We start from the raw sequence: 22,488 nt of genomic DNA on the forward strand, positions 1-22,488 counted from the left end.
AAGGGGGAGTGTCATCTAGACAAGGATCTAGGAATAGAAGACAACCCTGTGAGCAGTGTCCCAATCACAGGTGCAAAAAAACACTAAGTTTGTCAAACTCTAATACTCGAAAGCAGACAACAAATACAAAGGTTGAGATCCCCTCCTTTGGTGGTAGGTCAAATTCTAAGAAATTTCTAAGATCAAGCACAGCTCTACATTTCAATAGATGGCGTGGCCTTGCAGCATCAGAGTCACCCCTGGCACTTAATAAAAACAAACAAGCCTGGGACTCCCCTCAGTATGTATTTCTGAAAACTCCCCATTGATTCTTGACCTTTGGAAGGAAAAAAGAGAACCAGGAATGAAACTCTGGAAAAGCCAATTCTTGAAGGACAGAAAGAATATGGAACAAATTTCCCAGCACAATCTAGTTTCAGCTGAGGCTCCCCTGAGGAAAACACTGTCATCTTACTAATTACCATTAACAGTTTTGGAAGCCTTCATTCTTAGGTCCCAGACAGTCCTAGGGGCCCCTGGACTGAGACAGGAAGACAGAGAATCTGCAAAGACTTGACTTCTTCCTGGCTATTCCAGTTTCAAAAGAAACCTGTGCAGGTAAAAACAGTTTTTAAAAGCAAGTAAGAGTGGATTATACTTTATAAAGTATCCTATTACTGTTTCCCCTGATTTGTATAGCTGATCCTTGAACAAATGTGGAGGGGCAGTGGTTAGGGGTGCTGACACCCACTGAAGTTGAAAATTTACATATAACCTTACAGTCAGCCCTCTGTATTCGTGGGCTTCCCTGCTGGCTCAGATGGTAAAGAATATGTCTGCAATGCAGGAAACCCAGGTTCGATCCCTGGGTTGGGAAGATCCCCTGGACAAGGGAATGGCTACCCACTCCTGCGAAATCCCACAGAGAGAGGAGCCTGGCGGGCTACAGTCCAAGGGGTTGCAGAGTCATACACAACTGAGTGACTAGCACTTCCACTTTCTTTTTTTCTGTATTGATGGTTCTGTACATTCAACCATCAGCTGATCACCTATTACTACAGTATTTACTATTGAAATAAGTCAACTGGTGCAATTCAAACCTGTGTTGTACAGGGGTCAACTGTGTTTGTGTGTGTATTTCCTTTAGCTTCATGGTTTTAGATCTGAAAAACTATAATTAGATAATTTAATTTTCTACAGGACAGCTGACATTTAGTTTTATAGTTTCCTTAATATGTAAACTGAATGACGTGACTTCCAGAATACTGGTTTTTCCGTTTCAATATATGGAATTATTCATAAATTATGATTTAGTGAAACCCAGATCTCTCTGGATTCAAAATGTATACCTTTGTGAGTAAGTAAATTAACACCAGTAGCCTCATGGAGACAATCATCACAGATTATTTTATTCATTCACATGTTCCATATTATTAGAAGGTAAGAGTTATGTGAATCAGTTTTAAATGAGAATGGAGAAGGCTTTTGATTTAAGGCTTCTCAGTAGGTGACTTCATATTTCTTCCAATCAATGCTCAGACTGTATATCTTAATGTTTCATACTCCCGAGCTTGGCGTAGCACCATGGTAGAAATCCACACGCTCTTTTGTGGGCATCAAAGTGCAGGCAAACATCCTCCTTTCTGAGGGAGGCATGTGGCCCTATGTAAAGAGCAGAAATAATGCAGAAGGACATTTTTACACCAGCGCTGCCATTTCTGAGTCGTGTGACCCTGACCCTGGAAGCTCCACTACCGGCTTCCCCACACCTCACTGGACAGCGGGGAGACAGCAGATGCAAACTGCACAGAGCAGAGTGCCTGACCTGGGGCACGCACACAGCACACAGCAGTCCCCCCACTTCACACAGCCAAGGCCAGTCAAAGACTTAACCCAAGCCCTAGACTTCTGGTTGTTGCTCAGTTGCCCACTCACGTCTGACTCTTTGTGACCCCATGAACTGCAGCATGCCAGGCCTCCCTGTCTCTCACCATCTCCCGAAGTTTTCCCAAGTTCATGTTCACTGCATCGGTGATGCCATCCAACCATGTCATCCTCTGATGCTCTTGTCTCTTTCTGCCCTCGATCTTTCCTAGCATCAGGGACTTTCCCAATGAGTCGTCTGTGTGCATCAGATGACCAAAATATTGAAGCTTCAGCGTTAGCATCAGTCTTTCCAGTGAAGAGTCAGGATTGATCTACCTTAAGATTGACTGGTTTGATTTCCTCGATGTCCAAGGAACTTCCAGGAGTCTTTTCCAGCACCACAGTTCAAAGGCATAAATTCTTTGGCATTCTGCCTTCTTTGCGGTCCAGCTTTCACAATCATACCTGACCACTGGGAAGACCATAACCTTGACTATATGGACTCCTGTCGGCAGAGTAATATCCCTGCTTTTCAACACACTGTCTCGGTTTGTCAATCGCTTTCCTGCCAAGAAGCAAAAGTCTTCTGATTTCGTGGCTGCAGTCACCATCTGCAGTGATTTTGGAGCCCAAGAAGAGAAATCTGTCACTACTTCCATCTTTTCCCTTCCTATCTGGCATACGGTAATGGAGCCAGATGCCATGATCTTAACTTAATATTTAGTCTTAAGCTGGCTCTTTCACTTTCCTCCTTAACCGTTATCAAGAGGTTCTTTAGTTCCTCTTCACTTTCTGCCATGTGGCCTAGTGGTAAAGAAGCCACCTGCCAACGCAGCGTTCTGGTACCCAGTACCAAGTGGACTGAGGTGTTACTGGAGAGACTAGTGATGAACCCTTGGTCTGAGAAGGAGAGGATCAGTGGCTAGATCTGAAATCTACAGAAATAAAGTCCACAGAAAGCACAGAAATAAAAATTCTTGACCTTACTGCTTTTAGGCTACTGATGCACCCCACCCATTTTTCTCTTAACTAGAGAAGGTTTGCAATCAGTTCTTGCTGAAGTCTGCAGTAGAGCTGCCAGGGCCACACGACTCAGAAATGGCAGGGCCAGCGTAAAGATGTCCTTCTGTATTATTTCTGTATACCACTACATTCAGTGTGCAGCCAGGCCTCTTCCCACCAGAAAAGTTGCGGGTAAGAATGGCTCTCAAAAGCAAATGGATACCCACTCCAAAAGGGAGATACACAAATCACATTAGTACCATTCTATTTTAAACAAAGAAAGCCGACATACTTGCAGGGCAGAATCCGGACAACATCATTCTGTTTATAGCTTTCTATGCACACTGCACAATGATCGAAGTCTGGGTCTGTTTCCTGAAACACAAGGCATGGGAACAAAAGTTACACACTACTCCTAAAAGTACCTAAATGGAGGACATACAATCCAGCTAAAATTTCTCCTGTGGCAACTATGGTAAACAGGCAATTATAGAATGAAAGGTTAAAAAAAACGTAGTATGTTTCCAACTGCTTAACTGTGTCAACCCAAATTGTATGCGGGCCAATCTATTTTGCTTTTAAACTACAGTATAACAATTATTACTAATTCTGTTTGTGAAATATCTTAGAAATTAGAATAATAACGTTTTTCAAGATATAAAAACCAGCCATCACCTTGGACCATCTTCTCCCCACTACGGCTGCGTCAGTATTCTGAGTGTGTTTTCCTTATCAGGACACTCATCTCACCACAAAATTAAGTACCGGCAGGAAAGATGGTGAGCCACCACAAGACCTGGCCCAAGGATGGGAGATCTGGGACAGAGAACAGCCATGGATTCGACTCTACACCAGGTCTTGATCAAGGTTCAGGAAGAGTCTGCCAGGTGTTTGGTCAACAAGGGTAACTGATCTCTGCCTCCTCTGGACTGGGGAAGGGTTCCCCTGCCTGGTCATGAAACAGAGCACTACCAGGAAAGGCAGCACTGTTTGTTGTGTCACTGCCCCTTGGACTGAAACTCAGCAGGACAGCTGTTGACAGGTGTAGGAGACACAAACTGCGAAAAGTGTTGGCTTTAACAAGGAAAGATGGTTAGCGTGGGGGACAAAGTAGGATGGATAAGCTGAATGAGCTCCAGAGAAATTCAAATTAATGCGGCAGCTGAAGGCTATCAGATCAAAAAAGCATTTATATGGGCAATCACTCCTCTGGCATGAAGTACAGTTGTTGAGACGCTGCATATATTTTCTGCAAGTATTTTTAATTTTTTCCTTCGTGTACCATGAAGTTCACTGAAAATATTTCTACCGTTTGGAGCTGTGACAGGGGAAACTAGATGTAGGGTGTCAAGGAAGTAGGAATAAAAATGAGTAAAGTCAAGAAAGTGGTAAAACTTAAGAGGATGGAGAATTCTCTGTAATTATCCTTCCAGAGTTCTTCGATAAAAAATTAGAGTTGGTTTTTAGCAGAAGACAGGTTTGGTTTTTATGCCTTCAGAGACACAATTTTTAAATTCTAGATAGCCTTGAATATATTGAATATAGGGTCTCACATTAAGTAGCTATTTTTGTCCACAGAAAGCAGAAGCAGGACTCCACCAAGTTTTGCGATCTGACTGAAGAACTGGGGTTAGCAATTTCAGCCACAGATAGCTTCTATCACTGCCTCTATGATTTATTCCCTGTAAGCTTCCAGGCCCAACTCTAGTAAACTGTGCCCTTCTTTCAAACTGCTTAGCCACCTGTACAGGAAGTGCCATGTTAACCACCACCCCCTGAATGTGGGTCTCCAGTTTTCCACGAACTGTGAAGAATTAAAACATAAAAGAGAGATGCAAAGTCTTAGAAAGCACAGGAAGAGAATGCACATTCCTGGCTCTTTACAGAAGAACCCCAAAGTACGCTAGGTTTTAGCAGAAGAAAAGTGTTGAAGAGCACAGCTAGGGAAATTATAAGTAGTCCAGTGAAGCTAATGATGATAAGAGCATTAAAAGTCCAGGAAAATTAGAAAATTATAAGGAGGATCTCCAGATGACAGGCATACTAAGAATAAGATTTCCAAGAGAAGTTAGTTTACAATAAAGCATTAGATAGTATGCTTGAAGTAAAAGGAAAACCTAATGGAGGAGACACAAATGGTCAGTATGTATTGTCACCTACCAAATAAAAAGCAAAATACTTCACTGTTTTTACAGTGCTAAAGAGGTTTCATTACTGTACCTTATCACCCTTTTTCACTGTTCTGGTTGTCAATTTGCTGATGGCTTTCTTGGCTGCATCTCCAAGACGACGCTATGAAAATAGCAAAGAAAAACAGATGTTAAGTGCAAAATCTCTGGATTTTTCTTATTTCAGCAAACTTTATTAAAATTTTTACTGAGTTATAATAGATATACACATTATATTAATTTCAGGTATGCAACACAATGATCCAATACTTGTATTATGTTTTGAAATGATCACAATAACTCAATATCCATCACCAGACAGACCTTTTTCCTTCTTGTGATAACTTTTAAGATATACTCTAGATGATATGGCACCCCACTCCAGAACTCTTGCCTGGAGAATCCCACGGAGGGAGGAGCCTGGTAGGTGACAGTCCATGGGGTTGCAAAGAGTCGGACACGACTGAGCGACTTCACTTTTACTTCACTTCACTAGATGATATTCTTTACTTTAAAATAAATATATAAAGTCCTATTATCCTACATTACTTTCCAAGTCATATCATATGAAAGGATTCCAAGAAAGCAGTTAAAAAGTTAGAAAAACTGGCAGTTTCTCCACAGATTTAGCATTCTGGTAAAAAAGTGTATATAGTTAAAAAAAAAAAAAGCCAGGTGTCATAATTACCAATGCATTTTGTATCTAACAAACATTTCTAACATTATCAGTATCTAGTTCTTACACACGTCAGAGCTACTGCCACTGTTCCAATAGCTTTCTTATTCTGCTCCAAGGGTGACACACTAATTATTAGACACACAAGCTCTGTCTTTGTGAAAGGATATCTCAAAAACTCCTTAAAACTGCTTATCAAGATCAGTGTGTGGGGGAAGGGATGCAGTCATGAACTCTGCTTCTGACTGCCACTGCTATGCTCCACGATTTAGGAAGGTACATTCACCTTTCTGAGTTTGAGTTTTTCTCATTTATTTAAGAGAGTTAAATCAGGCAAATCTCTAAGGCTTGGAAAAGAGTAGGAAGGAGTTAGATGAAGAAAGCATTGGGACAGGAAGGGGGATTCTGGACCAAGGACTAGTCCAGTAAAGACAAACAGGTAAGAGGCACAGGTATGTGAGGGAAATTACAGACTGATATAACTGTAACTATGGTGAGCATATATTTTTATTACTCATATTAGAATGTTCTGAGAGTGAGAGGACCCTGTTAATAATTATACTGGGACAACAGGTGCAAACCAAGACTGCAGGCACACTGGGACAGATGGTCACCTTGCATATGCTGCTGCTGCTGCTGCTGCTAAGTCACTTCAGTCGTGTCCGACTCTGTGCGACCCCAGAGACGGCAGCCCAGCAGGCTCCCCTGTCCCTGGGATTCTCCAGGCAAGAACACTGGAGTGGGCCACCATTTCCTCCTCCAATGCATGAAAGTGAAAAGTGAAAGTGAAGTCGCTCAGTCGTGTCGGACTCTTCGCGACCCCATGGACTGCAGCCCACCAGGCTCCTCCATCCATGGGATTTTCCAGGCAAGAGTACTGGAGTGGGGTGCCATGGCCTCCTCCCCACCTTGCATATAACCAGATCCTAAACTGTGATAGGAGGCAGATGATGGGGCTGTAGTGGTATGACAGAGGCTAAAACAAGGGAGACCTTGGATTTTATCCTGAGGATGAAACAAAAACAACAGAAAATTTTAGGACGAACTTCAAAGTACACAAAAGAAAAAAGAATTTAATGGACCTTTAAAGTACTCATCATTGAGTTTCAATTATCAATATTTCACTATATTTTTCATCTATTCCCCTCTCATTACTGTCCTAGAGGATTTCAAAGGCACATCACAAACACTGTATGCTTTCACCCGTAAACTCATACCAAGTGAACTATGTCTAACAGACATGGGCTTTTGTTTGGTGCTACTGTCTTACCTAACAAAAGTAACAATAATTAATCAACATAATCTAACACTCAAACTATTTCCTCAAGTGTCTCCAGAATGTCATACTATAGTTGGCTTGCTTGAATCAGGATACAGCAAAGTCTAAACATGGCATTTGCTTGCTATGTCTCTCAAGTCTCCTTTAATCTATGAGTCCCCTCAATCACATACATGCATTCATACATACACATGCATACATACACATATTTCAAAAACAGCCTTATGGAAATATAACTGACTTAAATTGCATAAAGTGTACAATTTGAAGTTTTAACTTGACCCATGAAAGCATTACAATAATCAACAGTCTATCATCCTTCCCAAATTTCCTTGTGTCTCTTCCTAATTCCTTCTTCCTGCCATCCTTTCACTTCATCCCCTATGACTTACTTTCTGCTACTATGGTTTATATTTTTGAGAGTTTTATGTAAATGGAACGATAGTGTATACTATTTTCTGTATGCTTTCGTTCACTCAGCATAATTACCCTGAGATTAACCCATGTTGCCGCATGCATCAATAGTTCACTTCTTTCTTATGCTATGTAGTATCCCATTGTACCACAACTTATTTACCCTTTTCCCTGTTGATGAGGCAGTTTTGGCGGTAATAAATAAAGCTAAAAACAAACGATATACTTCATATTCAAACAGTACACAGGTCTTTGTAAGGATCTGTGCTTCCTTTCTGCTGGGTCAAACAGCTATGCAGCAGGGAAGACTGGCTAATATGGCAGGCATGTCTGACTTTTTAAAAATTAATTTATTTTCTTATTGAAGGATAATTGCTTTACAGAATTTTGTTGTTTTCTGTCAAACCTCAACATGAATCAGCCATAGGTATACATATATTCCCCTCCCTTTTGAACCTCTCCCTATCCCACCCTCTAGGTTGATACAGAGCCCCTGTTTGAGTTTCCTGAGCCATATAGCAAATTCCCGTTGGCTATCTATTTTACATATGGTAACGTAAGTTTCCATGGTACTCTTTTCATACACCTCACCTGCTCCTCCCCTCTCCCCATGGCTATGTCTGTTCTCTATGTCTGTTTCTCCATTGCTGCCCTGTAAGTAACTCTTCAGTTATAATTTTTCTAGATTCCATATATATGCATTACAACATGATATTAATCTTTCTCTTTCTGACTTACTTCACTCTGTATAATAGGTTCTAGGTTCATCCACCTCATTAGAACTGACTCAAAGGCGTTCCTTTTAATGGCTGAATAATATTCCATTGTGTATACGTACCACAACTTCTTTATCCATTCATCTGTCAATAGAAATCTAGGTTGCTTCCATGTTCTAGTATTGTAAACAGTGCTGCAATGAACAATGGGATACATGTGTCTTTTTCAATTTTGGTTTCCTCAGGGTATATGCCTAGGAGTGGGATTGCTGGGTCATATGGTGATTTTATTCCTAGTTTTTTAAGGAATCTCCATACTGTCTTCCATAGTGGCTGTATCAATTTACATTCCCACCAACAGTGCAAGAGGGCTCCCTTTTCTCCACACCCTCGCCAGCATTTATTGTTTATAGACTTTTTGATGTTGGCCATTCTGACCAGTGTGAGGTGATATCTCATTGTAGTTTTGATTTGCATTTCTCTAATGAGTGATGTTGAGCATCTTTTCATGTGTTTGCTAGCCATCTGTATGTCTTCTTTGGAGAAATGTCTGTTTAGGTCTTTTTCCCACTTTTTGATTGGGTTGTTTTCCTGGTATTGAGTTGTATGAGCTGCATGTATATTTTAGAAATTAATCCTTTGTTAGCTGTTTCATTTGCTATTATTTTCTCCCATTCTGAGGGTTGTCTTTTCACCTTGCTTATAGTTTCCTTTGCTGTGCAAAAGCTTTTAGGTTTAATCAGGTCCCACTTGTCTACTTTTGTTTTTACTTCTGTTACACTAGGAGGTGGGTCATAGAGGATCTTGCTTTGAATATGTCATCAAGTGTTCTACGTTTTCCTCTCAGAGTTTTATAGTTTCTGGCCTTACGTTTAGGTCTTTAGTCCACTTTGAGTCTATCTTTGTATATGGCATTAGGAAGTGTTCTAATTTCATCCTTCTACATGGAGCTGTCCAGTGTTCCCAGCACCATTTACTGAAGGGGCTGTCTTTGCCCCATAATATATTCTTGCTTCCTTTGTCAAAAATAAGGTACCCACAGGTGCATGGGTTTATTTCTGGGCTTTCTATCTTGTTTCATTGATCGATATTTCTGTTTTTGTGCCAGTACCATACTGTCTTGATGACTGTAGTTTTATGGTATAATCTGAAGTCAGGAAGGTTGATTCCTTCAGCTTCACTCTTCTTTCTCAAGACTGCTTTGGCTATTTGGGGTCTCTTGTGTTTCCATGTAAATTGTGAAATTTTTTGTTCTAGTTCTGTGGAAAATGTCATTGGTAATTTGATAGAGATTGCACTGAATCTGTATAATTTGGTAAAATAGTCATTTTCACAATATTGATTCTTTCTACAGGAACATGGAATATCTCTTCATCTGTTTCTGTCATCTTTGATTTCTTTCATTAGTGTCTTATAATTTTCTGTTTACAGTTCTTTTTGTCTCCTTAGGTGAGTTTATTCCTAGATATTAAATTCTTTTTGATGCAATGTGAATTGATTAAGGATTGATTCCTTAATTTCTCTGATTTTTCATTGTTAGTATATAGAAATGCAAGGGATTTCTACATATTGATTTTGTATCCTGCAACATTGCTAAATTCACTGATTAGCTCTAGTAACTTTCTGAAACTTTCTTTAGGGTTTTCTATGTATAATATCATGTCATATTCAAACAGTGAGAGCTTGACTTCTTCTTTTCTGATTTGGATTCCTTTTATTTATTTTTCTTCTCTGATTGCTATAGCTAGGACTTCCAGAACTATGCTGAATAACAGTCGTAAAAGTGGACACCCTTGTCTTGTTCCTGATCTTAGGGGGAATGCTTTCAGTTTTTCACCATTGAGAATAATGTTTGCTCTAGGCTTATCATATATGGCCTTTGCTATGTTGAGGTAGGTTCTAGGTTCCCATTTTTTTGAAGAGTTTTAAACAATAGAATGGGAAAGACTAGAGATCTCTTGAAGGAAATTAGAGATACCAAGAGAACATTTCATGCAAAGATGAGCACAATAAAGGACAGAAATGATATGGACCTAACAGAAGCAGAAGATATTAAGAAGAGGTGGCAAGAATACACAGAAGAACTATACAAAAAAAGATCTTCACGACCTAGATAATCATGATGGGATGATCACTCACCTCGAGCCAGAAATCTTGGACTGTGAAGTCAAGTGGGCCTTAGGAAGTATCACTACAAACAAAGCTAGTGGAGGTGATGAAATTTCAGTTGAGCTATTTCAAATCCTAAAAGATAATGTGAAAGTGCTGCACTCAATATGCCAGCAAATTTGGAAAACTCAGAAGTGGCCACAGGACAGGAAAAGGTCAGTTTTCATTCCAATCCCAAAGAAAGGCAATGCCAAAGAATGCTCAAACTACCACACAATTGCACTCATTTCACATGCTAGTAAAGTAATGCTCAAAACTCTCCAAGCAAGGCTTTAGCAATATGTGAACCATGAACTTCCAGATGTTCAAGCTGGATTTAGAGAAGGCAGAGGAACCAGAGGTCAAATTGCCAACATCCATTGGATTATCGAAATAGCAAAAGGGTTTCAGAAAAACATCTATTGCTGCTTTATTGACTATGCCAAAGCCTTTGACTGTGTGGATCACAATAAACTGTGGAAAATTCTGAAAGAGATGGGAATACCACACCACCTGACCTGCCTCTTGAGAAATCTGTATGCAGGTCAGGAAGCAACAGTTAGAACTGGACATGGAACAAAAGACTGGTTCCAAACAGGGAAAGGAGTGTGTCAAGGCTGTATATTGTCACCCTGCTTATTTAACTTATATGCAGAGGACATCATGAGAAATGCTGGACTGGATGAAGCATAAGCTGGAATCCAGACTGCCAGGAGAAATACCAATAACCTCAGATATGCAGATAACTCCACTCTAATAGCAGAAAGCAAAGAAGAACTAAAGAGCCTCTTGATGAAAGTGAAAGAGGAGTCACAGTGAAAAAGTTGGCTTAAAACTCAACATTCAGAAAACTAAGATTATGGCATCCAGTCCCATTATTTCATGGCAAATAGATGGGGAAAGAGTGGAAACAGTGGCTGACTTTATTTTTTTTGGCTCCAATCTGCAGTCACTGTAGATGGTGACTGCAGCCATGAAATTAAAAGATAATTGCTCCTTGGAAGAAAAGTTATGACCAACCTAGACAGCATATTAAAAAGCAGAGACATTACTTTGCCAACAAAGGTCTGTATAGTCAAAGCTATGATTTTTCCAGTAGTTGTGTATGGATATGAAAGTTGGACCATAAACAAAGCTGAGCACTGAAGTATTGATGCTTTTGAACTGTGGTGTTGGAGAAGACTCTTGAGAGTCCCTTGGACTACAAGGAGATCCAACCAGTCCATCTAAAAGAAATCAGTTCTGAATATTCATTGCAAGGACTGATGCTGAAGCTGAAACTCCAATACTTTGGCCACCTGATGAGAAGAACTGATTCATTTGAAAAGACCCTGATGCTGGGAAAGATTGCAGGCGGGAGAAGGGGATGACAGAGGATGAGATGGTTGGATGGCATCACCGACTCTATGGAAATGAGTTTGAGTAAACTCCAGGTGATAGACAGGGAGGCCTGGCGTGCCACAGTCCATAGGGTCCCAAAGAGTCGGACACGACTGAGCGACTGACTGAAATGAACTGAATCATAAATGGGTTTGAATTTTATCAAAGGCTTTTTCTTTATCTATTATCATATGGTTTTTATCTTTCAGTTTAATATGGTATCACATTGATTAATTTGCATATATTGAAGAATCCTTCCATCCCTGGAATAAACCCAACTTGATCATGGTGTCTGAGCTTTTTGATTTGTTGCTGAATTCTGTTTGCTAATATTCTGTTGAGGATTTTTGCATTTATGGTCATCAATGACATTGGCCTGTAGCCTTCTTTTTTTTGCATTGTCTTTGTCTGGTGTTGGTATCAGGGTGATGGTGGCCTTGTAGAATGAGTTTGGAAGTGTTCCTTCCTCTGCACTTTTTCGAAAGCTCTTCTCTAAATGTGTGACAGAATTCTCTCCTGTGAAGCCATCTGGTATTTTGGTAGATTTTTGACCACAGCTTCAATTTCAGTGCTTGTTACTGAGTTGTTCATAATTTCTATTTCTTTGTGGTTCAGTCTTGGAAGATCGAACATTTCTAAGAATCTGTCCATTTCTTCCAGGTTATCCATTTTACTGCCATATAGTTGTTCATAATAGTCTCTTATAATCCTCTGTATTTTTGCATTGCCTGTTGTAACCTCTTTTTCATTTCTAATTTTGTTGATTCTTCTCTATTTTTTTCTTAATGATCCTGGCTAAAAGTTTGTCAATTTTGTTTATCTGATCAAAGAACGAGCTTTTAGTTTTATTAATCTTTACTATTGTTTCTTTCATTTCTTTCTGCTCGGACATTTATGATTTCTTTCCTTTTACTAATTTTTTTTTTTCAGTTGTTTTAGGTGTAAAGTTAGGTTGTCTGTTGGATGTTTTTCTTGTGTCTTGAGGTAGGATTGTGTTGCTGTAAACTTTCCTCTTAGGACTGCTTTTGCTGCATCCCATAGGTTTTGAGTTGCTGTGTTTTCATTGTCATTTGAGTCGAGAAATTTTTTGATTTCCCTTTTGATTTCTTCAGTAACCTGTTGGTTATTTAGAGATGTATTGTTTAATCTCCATGTGTTTGTGTTTCTTACAGTTTTTTTCTTGTAATTGATACCTAGTCTCATAGCATTGTGGTCAGAGAAGATGCTTGAACGAATTCAATTTTCTTAAACTTACTGAGGTTTGATTTGTGACTCAAGATGTGGTCTATCCTGGAGAATGTTTCATGTGCACTTGAGAAAAAGGTATATTCTTCTGCATTTGGGTGAAATGTCCTGAAAATATCAATGAGATCCATCTCATCTAATGTATCATTTAAGACCTGTGTTTCCTTATTAATATTCTGTTTTGATGATCTGTCCATTGGTGTGAATGGGGTGTTAAAATCTCCTACCATTTTTGTGTTACTGTACATTTCTCCTTTTATGTGTTGGTGTTTGTCTTATGTATTGAGGTGCTCCTATGTTGGGTGCATAGATATGTACAATTGTTATGTCTTCCTCCTGGATTGATCTCTTGATCATTATGTAGTGCCCTTCCTTATCTCTTGTAATCTTCTTTAAGGTCTATTTTATCTGATATGAGGATTGCTACTCCAGCTTTCTTTTGCTTCCCATTTGCATGGAATATATTTTCCCATCCTCTCACTTTCAGTCTGTATGTGTCTTGAGGTCTGAAGTGGGTTTCTTGTAGACAGCATATATATGTATCTTGTTTTTGTACCCATTCAGTCAGTCTGTGTCTTTTGGTTGGGGAATTTAATCCATTTACATTTAAAGTAATTATTGATATATATGTTCCTATCGCCATTTTCTTGTTTGGGGTTGATTTTATAGATCTTTCTCCTTCTTTTGTATTTCTTGACTATATAAGTCCCTTTAACATTTGTTGTAAAGCTGGTTTGGTAGGACTGAATTCTCTTTAACTTTTGCATGTCTGAAAAGCTTTTTATTTCTCCATCAATTTTGAATGAGATCCTTGCTGGGTACAGTAATCTTGGTTGTAGATTTTTCCCTTTCAGTACTTTAATTATATCCAGCCATTCCCTTCTGGCCTGCAGAGTTTCTGCTGAAAGATCAGCTCTTAAATGTATGGGGTTTTGTACGTTACTTGTTGCTTTTCCCTTGCTGCTTTTAATATTCTTTCTTTGAGTTTAGTCTTTGTTAATTTGATTAGTATGTGTCTTGGTGTGTTTCTTCTTGGGCTTATCCTGTATGGGACTCTTTGTGCCTCTTGGAGTTGATTGACTATTTTCTTTTCCATGCTGGGGAAAATTTCAACTATAATCTCTTCAAAAATTTTCTCATACCCTTTTTCTCTTCCTCTTCCGGGACCCCTGTTAATTCAAATGTTGGTGTGTTTGACATTGTCTCAGAGGTCTCTGAGACTATCCTCAGTTCTTTTCATTCTTTTTAGTTTATTCTGCTCTTCACAAGTTATTTCCACCATTCTATCTTCCAGCTCACTGATTTGTTCTTCTGCTTCAGATATTCTGCTATTGATTCCTTCCAGAGTATTTTAAATTTCAGTAACTGTGTTGTTTGTCTCTGTATGTTTATTCTTTAATTCTTCTAGGTCTTTGCTAATTGATTCTTGCATTTTTTCCATTTTGTTTTCAAGGTTTTTGATCATCTTTACTATCATTATTTTGAATTCTTTTTCATGTAGTTTGCCTATTTCCTCTTCATTTATTTGGACTTCTATGTTTCTAATTTGCTTCTTCATTTGTGTAGTATTTCTCTGCCTTTTCATTATTATTATTATTTTAACTTACTGTGTTTGAGCTCTTCTTTTCCCAGGCTTCAATGTTGAAGTCTTTCTTCCTGTAGGTTTCTGCCCTCCTAAGGTTGGTGCAGTGATTTGTGTCGAGCCGCTATTTTTTAACAGTACATTCAGATGCTTCCAGTTACTCCAGTGATGATTATCTGGTTGGTGGATATTCCATGGCTTCTCCATACCTACTGCAGTACTTTTGGCCTGTCCTTCACTCTGTTAGTACTGAACATATACAATGAAAAATTTCAAGAAAAATATATTCAGTGTATCCTCTGTTTAATTTCCAAGTGTATCAAGAGTGGCCAAGGAGACTCCTGAGGTGGACACCAGAAACACCATTGAGAAGGGAAGACATCAACGCTGATGCCTCCGGGTTCCTGAATACCTATTCAGCCCCCAGGGGGCTCGAGTCCCTCCCTAGCGCAAGGTAGGCAGTGAGCCCTGCTCACCAAGGTCTCTGGTGGTGGCAGTGTGGGCAGCAGTCCAGGGCATGGGGAACAGTGGTGAGTCTCGCTGGGACACAAGGTGTCTCCTACAGTCTCAGTGGCAGTTGTTCCAGAAGTTCTGGATGCCCCAGGCTTTGGCTGCATGGAGAGCCAGTCTCACATGTCTGACTTTTTAAGAGACTGACAAAATGTTTTCCAAAGGAGTGTACCATTTCACATTTCCATCAGCAGTGTATGAAAATCCCAATTTCTCCTCCTCCTCACCAACACCAAGTCTTTTTCATTTGATTCTAACAGGTGGGCAGTGGTATCTAATTGAGGTTTTAATTTGCATTTCCATAATGACTAATGAAGTTGAGCATCCTTTCATGTAGTCATTTTCCACCTGCATATTTTCTCTGGGGAAGTGTCTGCTAGAATCTTTGGTCAATTTTTCTGTTGTTCAGTTGCTAAGTGGTGTCTGACTCTTTGTGACCCCATGGACTGCAGCATGCCAAGCTCCTCTGTCCTCCACTATTTTCTAGAGTTTTCTCAAATTCATGTCCATTGAGTCAGTGATGCTATTTAATCCTCTGCTGCCCAATTCTCCTTTTGTCTTCAGTCTTTCCCAGTATTACAGTCTTTCCCAATAACTCATCTCTTCACATCAGGTGGCCAAAGTACTGGAGCTTCAGCTTCAGAATCAGTCCTATCAATGAATATTCAGGACTGATTTCCTTTAGGATTGACTGGTTGGCTCTCCTTGCTGTCCAAGGGCTCTCAAGAGTCTTAACACCACAGTTCAAAAGCATCAAATTTTTGGCACTCTGCCTTCTTTATGGTCCAACTCTCATCTGTATATGACTACTGGAAAAACCATAGCTTTGACTATATGTACCTTTGTTGGCAAAGTGATGTCTCTGTTTTTTAATATGCTGTCCAGGTTTGTTAATAGTTTTCCTTCCAAGGAGCAAGTGTCTTTTAGTTTCACGGTTGCAGTCACCGTCTGCAGTGATTTTGGAGCCCAAGAAAATAAAGTCTGTCATAATCTCCACTGCTTCCCCATCTATTTGCCATGAAGTGATAGGATCGGATGCCATGATCCTATTTTTCTGAATGTGGAGCTTTAAGCTAGCTTTTTCACTCTCCTCTTTCACCCTCATCAAGAGGCTCTTTAGTTCTTTGCTTTCTGCACATTAGAGCTTTATCATCTGCATATCTGAAGCTACTGATATTTCTCCTGGTAATCTTGATTCCAGTTTGAGCTTCATTCAGCCCGGCATTTAGCATGATGTACTCTGCATAGAAGTTAAATAAAAGGGTGACAATATACACCTTTGTCATACTCCTTTCCCAATTTTGTACCTGTCAGTTGTTCCATGTCCAGTTCTAACTGTTGCTTCTTGACCTGCATACAGGTTTCTCAGGAGGCAGGTAAGGTGGTCTGGTACTCCTATTTCTTTAAGAACTTTTCACAGTTTGTTGTGATACACTGTATAATCATTTAAGAGATTTGATTTAGGTCTTAACATTCAGGTGGTTTTCTCTACTTTCTTCAATTTAAGCTTGAATTTTGCAATAAGGAGCTCATGATCTGAGTCACATTCAGCTCCTGTTTTTGCTGAGTGTATACAGCTTCTCCATCTTTGACTGCAAAGAACATAATCAACCTGACTTTTGCAACCTGAATTTTGCAATAAGGAGCCCATGACCCGAGTCACACTCAGTCTTGTTTTTGCTGAGTGTACACAGCTTCTCCATCTTTGACTGCAAAGAACATAGTCAACCTGACTTTAGTTTGACCAACTGGTGATGTCCATGTGCAGAGTCACCTCTTGCGTTGTTGGAAAAGGGTGTTTGCTATCACCAGCATGTTCTCTTGACAAAATTCTGTTAGCCTTTGTCCTGTTTCATTTTGTACTCCAAGGTCAAACCTGCCTGTTATTCTGGATATCTCTTAACTTTCTACTTTTGCATTCCAATCCCCTATGGAGAGAACATCTTTTTTTGGTCTTAGTTCTGGAAAATGTTGTAGGTCTTCAAAGAACCAGTCAACTTTAGCTTCTTTGGCATTAGTGGTTGGGGCACAGACTTGGATTACTGTGATACTGAATGATTTGCCTTGGAAACGAATGGAGGTCATTCTCTGGTTTCTGAGGTTGCACCCAAGTAGTATATTTTGGACTCTTTTGTTAACTATGAGGGTTAATTACTCCATGGCTTCTAAGGTATTCTTGCCCACAGTAGTAGATATAATGGTCATCTGAATTGAATTTGCCCATTTCCGTCCATTTTAGTTCATTGATTCCTAAGATGTCAATGTTTCCACTCTTGCCATCTCCAGCTTGATCACATCCAGTTTACTCATGGACCTAACATTCCCGGTTCCTATGCAATAGTGTTCTTTACAGCACTGTACTTTCCTTTCACCACCAGACACATCCACAACTGAGCGTCGTTTCCTCTTTGGCCCAGCTGCTTCATTCTTTCTGGAGCTATTAGTAATTGTTCTCCATGCTTCCCAAGTACTTATATTGGACATCTTTCTGCCTGGGGGGGCTCATCTTCTGGTTTCTGGTCGTTTTGCTTTTTATCCTGTTCAGGGGGTTCTTGCAGCAAGAATACTGGAGTGGGTTGCCCTTTCCTCCTCCAGTGGACCACATTTTGTCAGTACTCTTCACTATGACTTATTTGTCTTGAGTGGCCCTGCATGGTATGGCTCATAGCTTCAATGAATTACACAAGCCCCTTCGCCATGACAAGGCTGTGATCCATGAAGGGGCCCGTTTGTCTAGAGTTTATTGTTTATTATTGGCTTGAGAGTATTTTACATATGCTAAAAGTTCAATGTGCTATCCGCTGCACTACAGAGCTATCTAGAGATTACTTTACATACTCTAAATAGAATTCGTTTTCCATATATTTTCTCTAAATCTGGTGAAAGTGTTAGTTGCTCATTCATGTCAGACTCTTTGTGACCCCATGGACTGTAGCTCACCATGGCTACAGTCTGTAGCCCACCATGGCTTCTCTGTCCATGGAGTTCTCCAAGAAAGAATACTGAAGTGAGTTACCATTTCCTTCTCCAGGGTATCTTCCTGACCCAGGGACTGAAGCTGGGTCTCTTGCATTGCAGGCAGATTCTTTATCATCTGAGCCACCAGGGAAACTTTTAATTTTGATGATGTCAGTTTATCAATGTTACATTTGTCAGTTGTATTCTGGTGTCATATCTAAGTAATCTTTGCCTATCCCAATGTTACAAGAGTTTCCTCTATTTTCTTTCTAGAAGTTTATATGTAGGCCTTTAATATGAAGCTCGCTGATTCATTTTAGTTACTTTTTATATGGATCAAGGTATGGATCAAAGTTTTTTTGGTTTTGTTGTTTTCATATGACACATAATTGTTCTAGCCCCACCTGCCCTTCCTCCACTGAACTGCTTTTTACATTTGGCAAAAATCAGTTGACCATATATGTGTGGGTCGATATCTGAATACTGTTTGGTACCATATATCTATTTGTCTATCATTAAGCAAATACCACAGGGTGACGATTTCTTAGCATTGTAACAAATCTGAAGTCAACTCCAACTTTTTTCTTCTTTTCCTATATCTTTTGGTTGTTGTTGATCTTTTGCTTTCCCATATCATTTTAGGTTCATCTCATCAGTTTCTATTAAAAACAAAAGCCTTCTGGGATCCACACTGAGATTGCTCTAAATGTATAGATCAACTGGGAGAGAAATGACATTTTAATACTGAGTCTTCCCCCCAAAACTGTATATCTCTCCATCTATTTAACTTTTATTTCTCTCAACAATATTCTATAGTTTTCACTGTATAGGCTTGCATATCTTTTGTGAGCTCTCTAAGAATTCTCTGTTTATGCTATTTCTTGTTGATGCTAATAGAATGGTATTTTAAACATTCAATTCCCATTCATTGCTTGTACAGAAAATTCATTAATGTATCTGATACTTTGCAACCTTGTTAAACCCGTCTGTTAGTTCCAGTATCTTTTTAATGAGCTCCATCAAATTTTCTTCACAGATAATAATGTTATCTGCAAATGAATAGTTTTACTTCATTTCTAATACAGATACATTTCTTTTCTCGTTCCTTACTGAACTGGCTAGAACCTCCAGTATAGTGTGGAAACAGTCTTCAGAGCACACATCTATCTCTTGCTCTAATTTAAGGAAAAACCATTTAGTTTTTCTCCTTTAAATATGATCATGCATGTGTGCTAAGTCACTTCAGTTGTGTTTGACTCTGTAACGCTATGGACCGTAGCCCACCAGGCTCCTCTGTCCATGGGATTCTCCAGGCAAGAATACTGGAGTGGGTTGCCATGCGCTCCTCCAGAGGATTGTCCAAACCCAGGAATAGAATCTGTGTCTCTTGTGTCTCCTGCACTGGCAGGTGGTTCTTTACCACCAGCACCACCTGGGTCAGTTTTTCGTAGATGTTCCTCATCAGTTTAAGGATGTTATCTTTTATGTTTACTTTGCCAAGAGATTTTAAAAATGTCACTTAACTTTTACTGTAAAAAAAAAAAAAAACAAGAAATAAAAACAATGGTAATAGTGTATAAGATGATCATAAAAACATATCCATAACCTGTAAGTACTGGAAACAAGTCGTAAAGACAGCAGGATGGTTCTTTTGTAGCTTTTGTCCCCCAAGGAGGCACAGGGTCCCTGATGATGAATGATGATGAAATTCATTCAGTCGAGTCCAACTCTTTGTGACCCCATGGACTCTATAGCCCATGGAATTCTCCATGCCAGAATACTGGAGTGGGTAGCCTTTCCCTTCTCCAGGGGATCTTCCCAATGCAGGGATCGAAGCCAGGTCTCCCACATTGCAGGTGGATTCTTTACCACCTGAGCCACAAGGGAAGCCCAAGAATACTGGAGTAAGCAGCCTATCCCTTCTCCAGTGGATCTTCCCAACTCAGGACTAGAACTGGGGTCTCCTGCATTGCAGGCGGATTCTTTACCAACTGAGCTATGAGGGAAGCCACAGTGTCCATACTAGTCCTCAAAAATGAGAGAAAGCCTCATATGTTGAAACAGGGGTTTTAAATGAATTTGACTTTAAGAAGTCAAATTCTTGTAAATCAAGTGGCTTTGCCTACTGACATTTGCTGTTTACCAACAGTAACATTTATGTATGGCCAGATCTTAACACCCGCTTTCACTTGATTCTAATGGCAAACCTGTGCCTGTGGTCTTGGCCTCACTGCTCACCGAGGTACTAGCTGTTCTACAAGAGCTTGTAAAATACCGCAGGTGCTCAAAAACCCGTGGAATGAACAGCTGTCTGCTCAAGACCATTTTTTTAAAGTCTGTTGGTAGGCTGGTAGGTAATATAGAAAAACAATAGAGGAATCCCAAATCCTCTGAGAGTGGAGATGGAGATAATCAAGGATTAGAAATCATTTGCTGTAGTACAGATGCAATGAACAGACCTGAGGTCAGCTCTGGGAGGAAAAACCCTCCCTGATTCTAGTCACTTCCCAAGGGAAGGGACTCTCGTAACTATTAGTCTGTCTTTCTCGAAACCAGGCCCTCTGTCTGCCTCAGGAACAAGGACAGTCTCAGATAGGTGGTTCCCATATGCTGAGCCTGCCATCAGGGAGGCTTCATCCTCTTGGGTAGTCTTGGGTGAGGGCTGGGGAAACAAGGATACGGCAAGTCTGTCAACTCTTGGCCAGCTGTCCTCCAAGCCCTGTGCACTGCCCTCCATGAACCCTACATCATCCCAGAAACTTGCTAAGACATTTTAATCAGGAATACATGCTGGATTTTGGCTATTTTCTTCCATCTACTGGCTCAGATGGTAAAGAATCTGTCTGCAATGCAGGAGACCTAGGTTCGATCCCTAGATTGGCAAGATCCCCTGGAGAAGGGAATGGCTACCCATTCCAATATTCTTGCCTGCAGAATCCCAGGGACAAGAGGAGCCTGGGAGGCTACAGTCCATGGGGTTGCAAAGAGTCAGACAAGACTGAGGGACTAAGCATGCACTGAGATCATAGGTTTTCCCTTTTTTGGTCTGTTAATATGATAAATTATATTGAGTGTTAAGTCAACCTGAATTCTTGGGATAAATGCCACTTGGTCATGATGAATTATCCTTTTTACATATTGTTGGATATGATTTGCTAAAATTTGTTTAGAACTTTTGAATCTATGCTTCAAGAGGGATTCTAGCCTGTACTTTTCTGTTTTGTAATGTTTTTGGTCTGGTTTTGCTATCAGGATGATTCTGGCTTCATAGAATGAAATGGGAAGTATACCCATCTTTTCAATTTTCTGGAGTTTGTATTGAATTATTATCTCTTCCTTAAATTTTTGTTAGAACTCATCAGAAACCATATCGTACTTGGAGTTTTCTTTTTTGGATAATTTTAAATGCAATTTTGTTAATAAAAATAGGGCTATTCATCAAATCATCTGGAATTTGTCTATTTCATAGAAGTTATCAAATTTACTGGCATAAACCTGTTTCTTTTGGTTGCTAAGTTGTGTCCTACTCTTTGTGACCCCATGGACCATAGTCCACCAGGCTCCTCTGTCCATGGGATTTCCCAGGCAAGAACACTGGAGTGGGTTTCATTTCCTTCTCCACAAAACGTGTTCATAAGATTTCCTTATTATCTTCATAATCTGTAGTGATGTCATCTCTCTCATTTTTAATACTGTTAATCTGTGCCTTCTCTTTTGCTCCTGATCAGTTTGGCCAGAGGGTTGGTAATTCTAGTTCTTTGAGTAATTTTCTCTACTGTTTTTCTGTTGGCTGGTTTGCCAACTGCTGCTCTGATCTTTCTTATTACCTTTCTTCTGCCTACTTTTGGTTTAATTTGTTCTTCTTTCTCCGACTGAAGTGTAAGCTCAGAGTATTGATTTTATACATTCTTCTCTAATACAGAAATTGCTGTAGTGGCATCTTTAAAATTTTGATATATTGTATTTTCATTCAGTTCAAATGATATTCTAATTTACCTTTTGATTTCTTCATCTCATGGGTCATTTAGACATTAGACATTAGGGGGTTTTCCAGAGATTTTTGTTATTAATTTCTAATTTAACTCCAAGAGGTCAGAGAATGTATTTTGTATGGCTTGAATTCTTTCAAAATTTATTGAGACTTGTTTTATAGTGCTTCAAAAAAATCTATGTTCTGCTTTTGTTGGATGGAGTGTTCCATTAACATCAATCAGGTAAAATTAGTTGATTCAAGTCTTTTATATATGCAATGACTTTCTGTCTACTTATTCTTTTAATTATTGAGAGAGAGGTAATCAAATCTCTGACAATAATTACAGGTTTGTTTACTTCTCACTGAAGGTTTACACTTCGTATTTTTTTTTAGCTTTGATATTGTGTGTGTGTTAGTCACTCAGTCATGTCCAACTCTGTGACCCCATGGACTGTAACTCGCCAGGCTCCTCTGTCCATGGAATTCTCCAGGGAAGAATACTGGAGTGGGTGCCATTCCCTTCTCCAGGGGATCTGCATGAATGTTTAAATGTAATGTTCCTAACTGACCATAATAAATTGACCATTTATTA

General features: G+C 39.6%; 1 protein-coding gene across 2 annotated transcripts in view; it reads right to left on the reverse strand.

Moving 5' to 3' along the window:
• The window catches only part of RNF130 (ring finger protein 130), a 142,223-nt gene that overhangs the window by 20,891 nt on the left and 98,844 nt on the right, over positions 1–22,488 (reverse strand). For both annotated transcript variants that reach the window (XM_005893437.2, XM_070373496.1), the window contains exons 4-5: positions 5,068–5,139; positions 3,140–3,222 (exon numbers count right to left, since the gene is read on the reverse strand). In XM_005893437.2, the coding sequence (XP_005893499.2) occupies positions 3,140–3,222; positions 5,068–5,139 (155 nt within the window). The remainder of the gene's footprint in view (positions 1–3,139; positions 3,223–5,067; positions 5,140–22,488) is intronic.

Source organism: Bos mutus, chromosome 7 (genome assembly GCF_027580195.1).
Source record: "Bos mutus isolate GX-2022 chromosome 7, NWIPB_WYAK_1.1, whole genome shotgun sequence".
Classification (NCBI taxonomy): Eukaryota; Metazoa; Chordata; class Mammalia; order Artiodactyla; family Bovidae; genus Bos; species Bos mutus.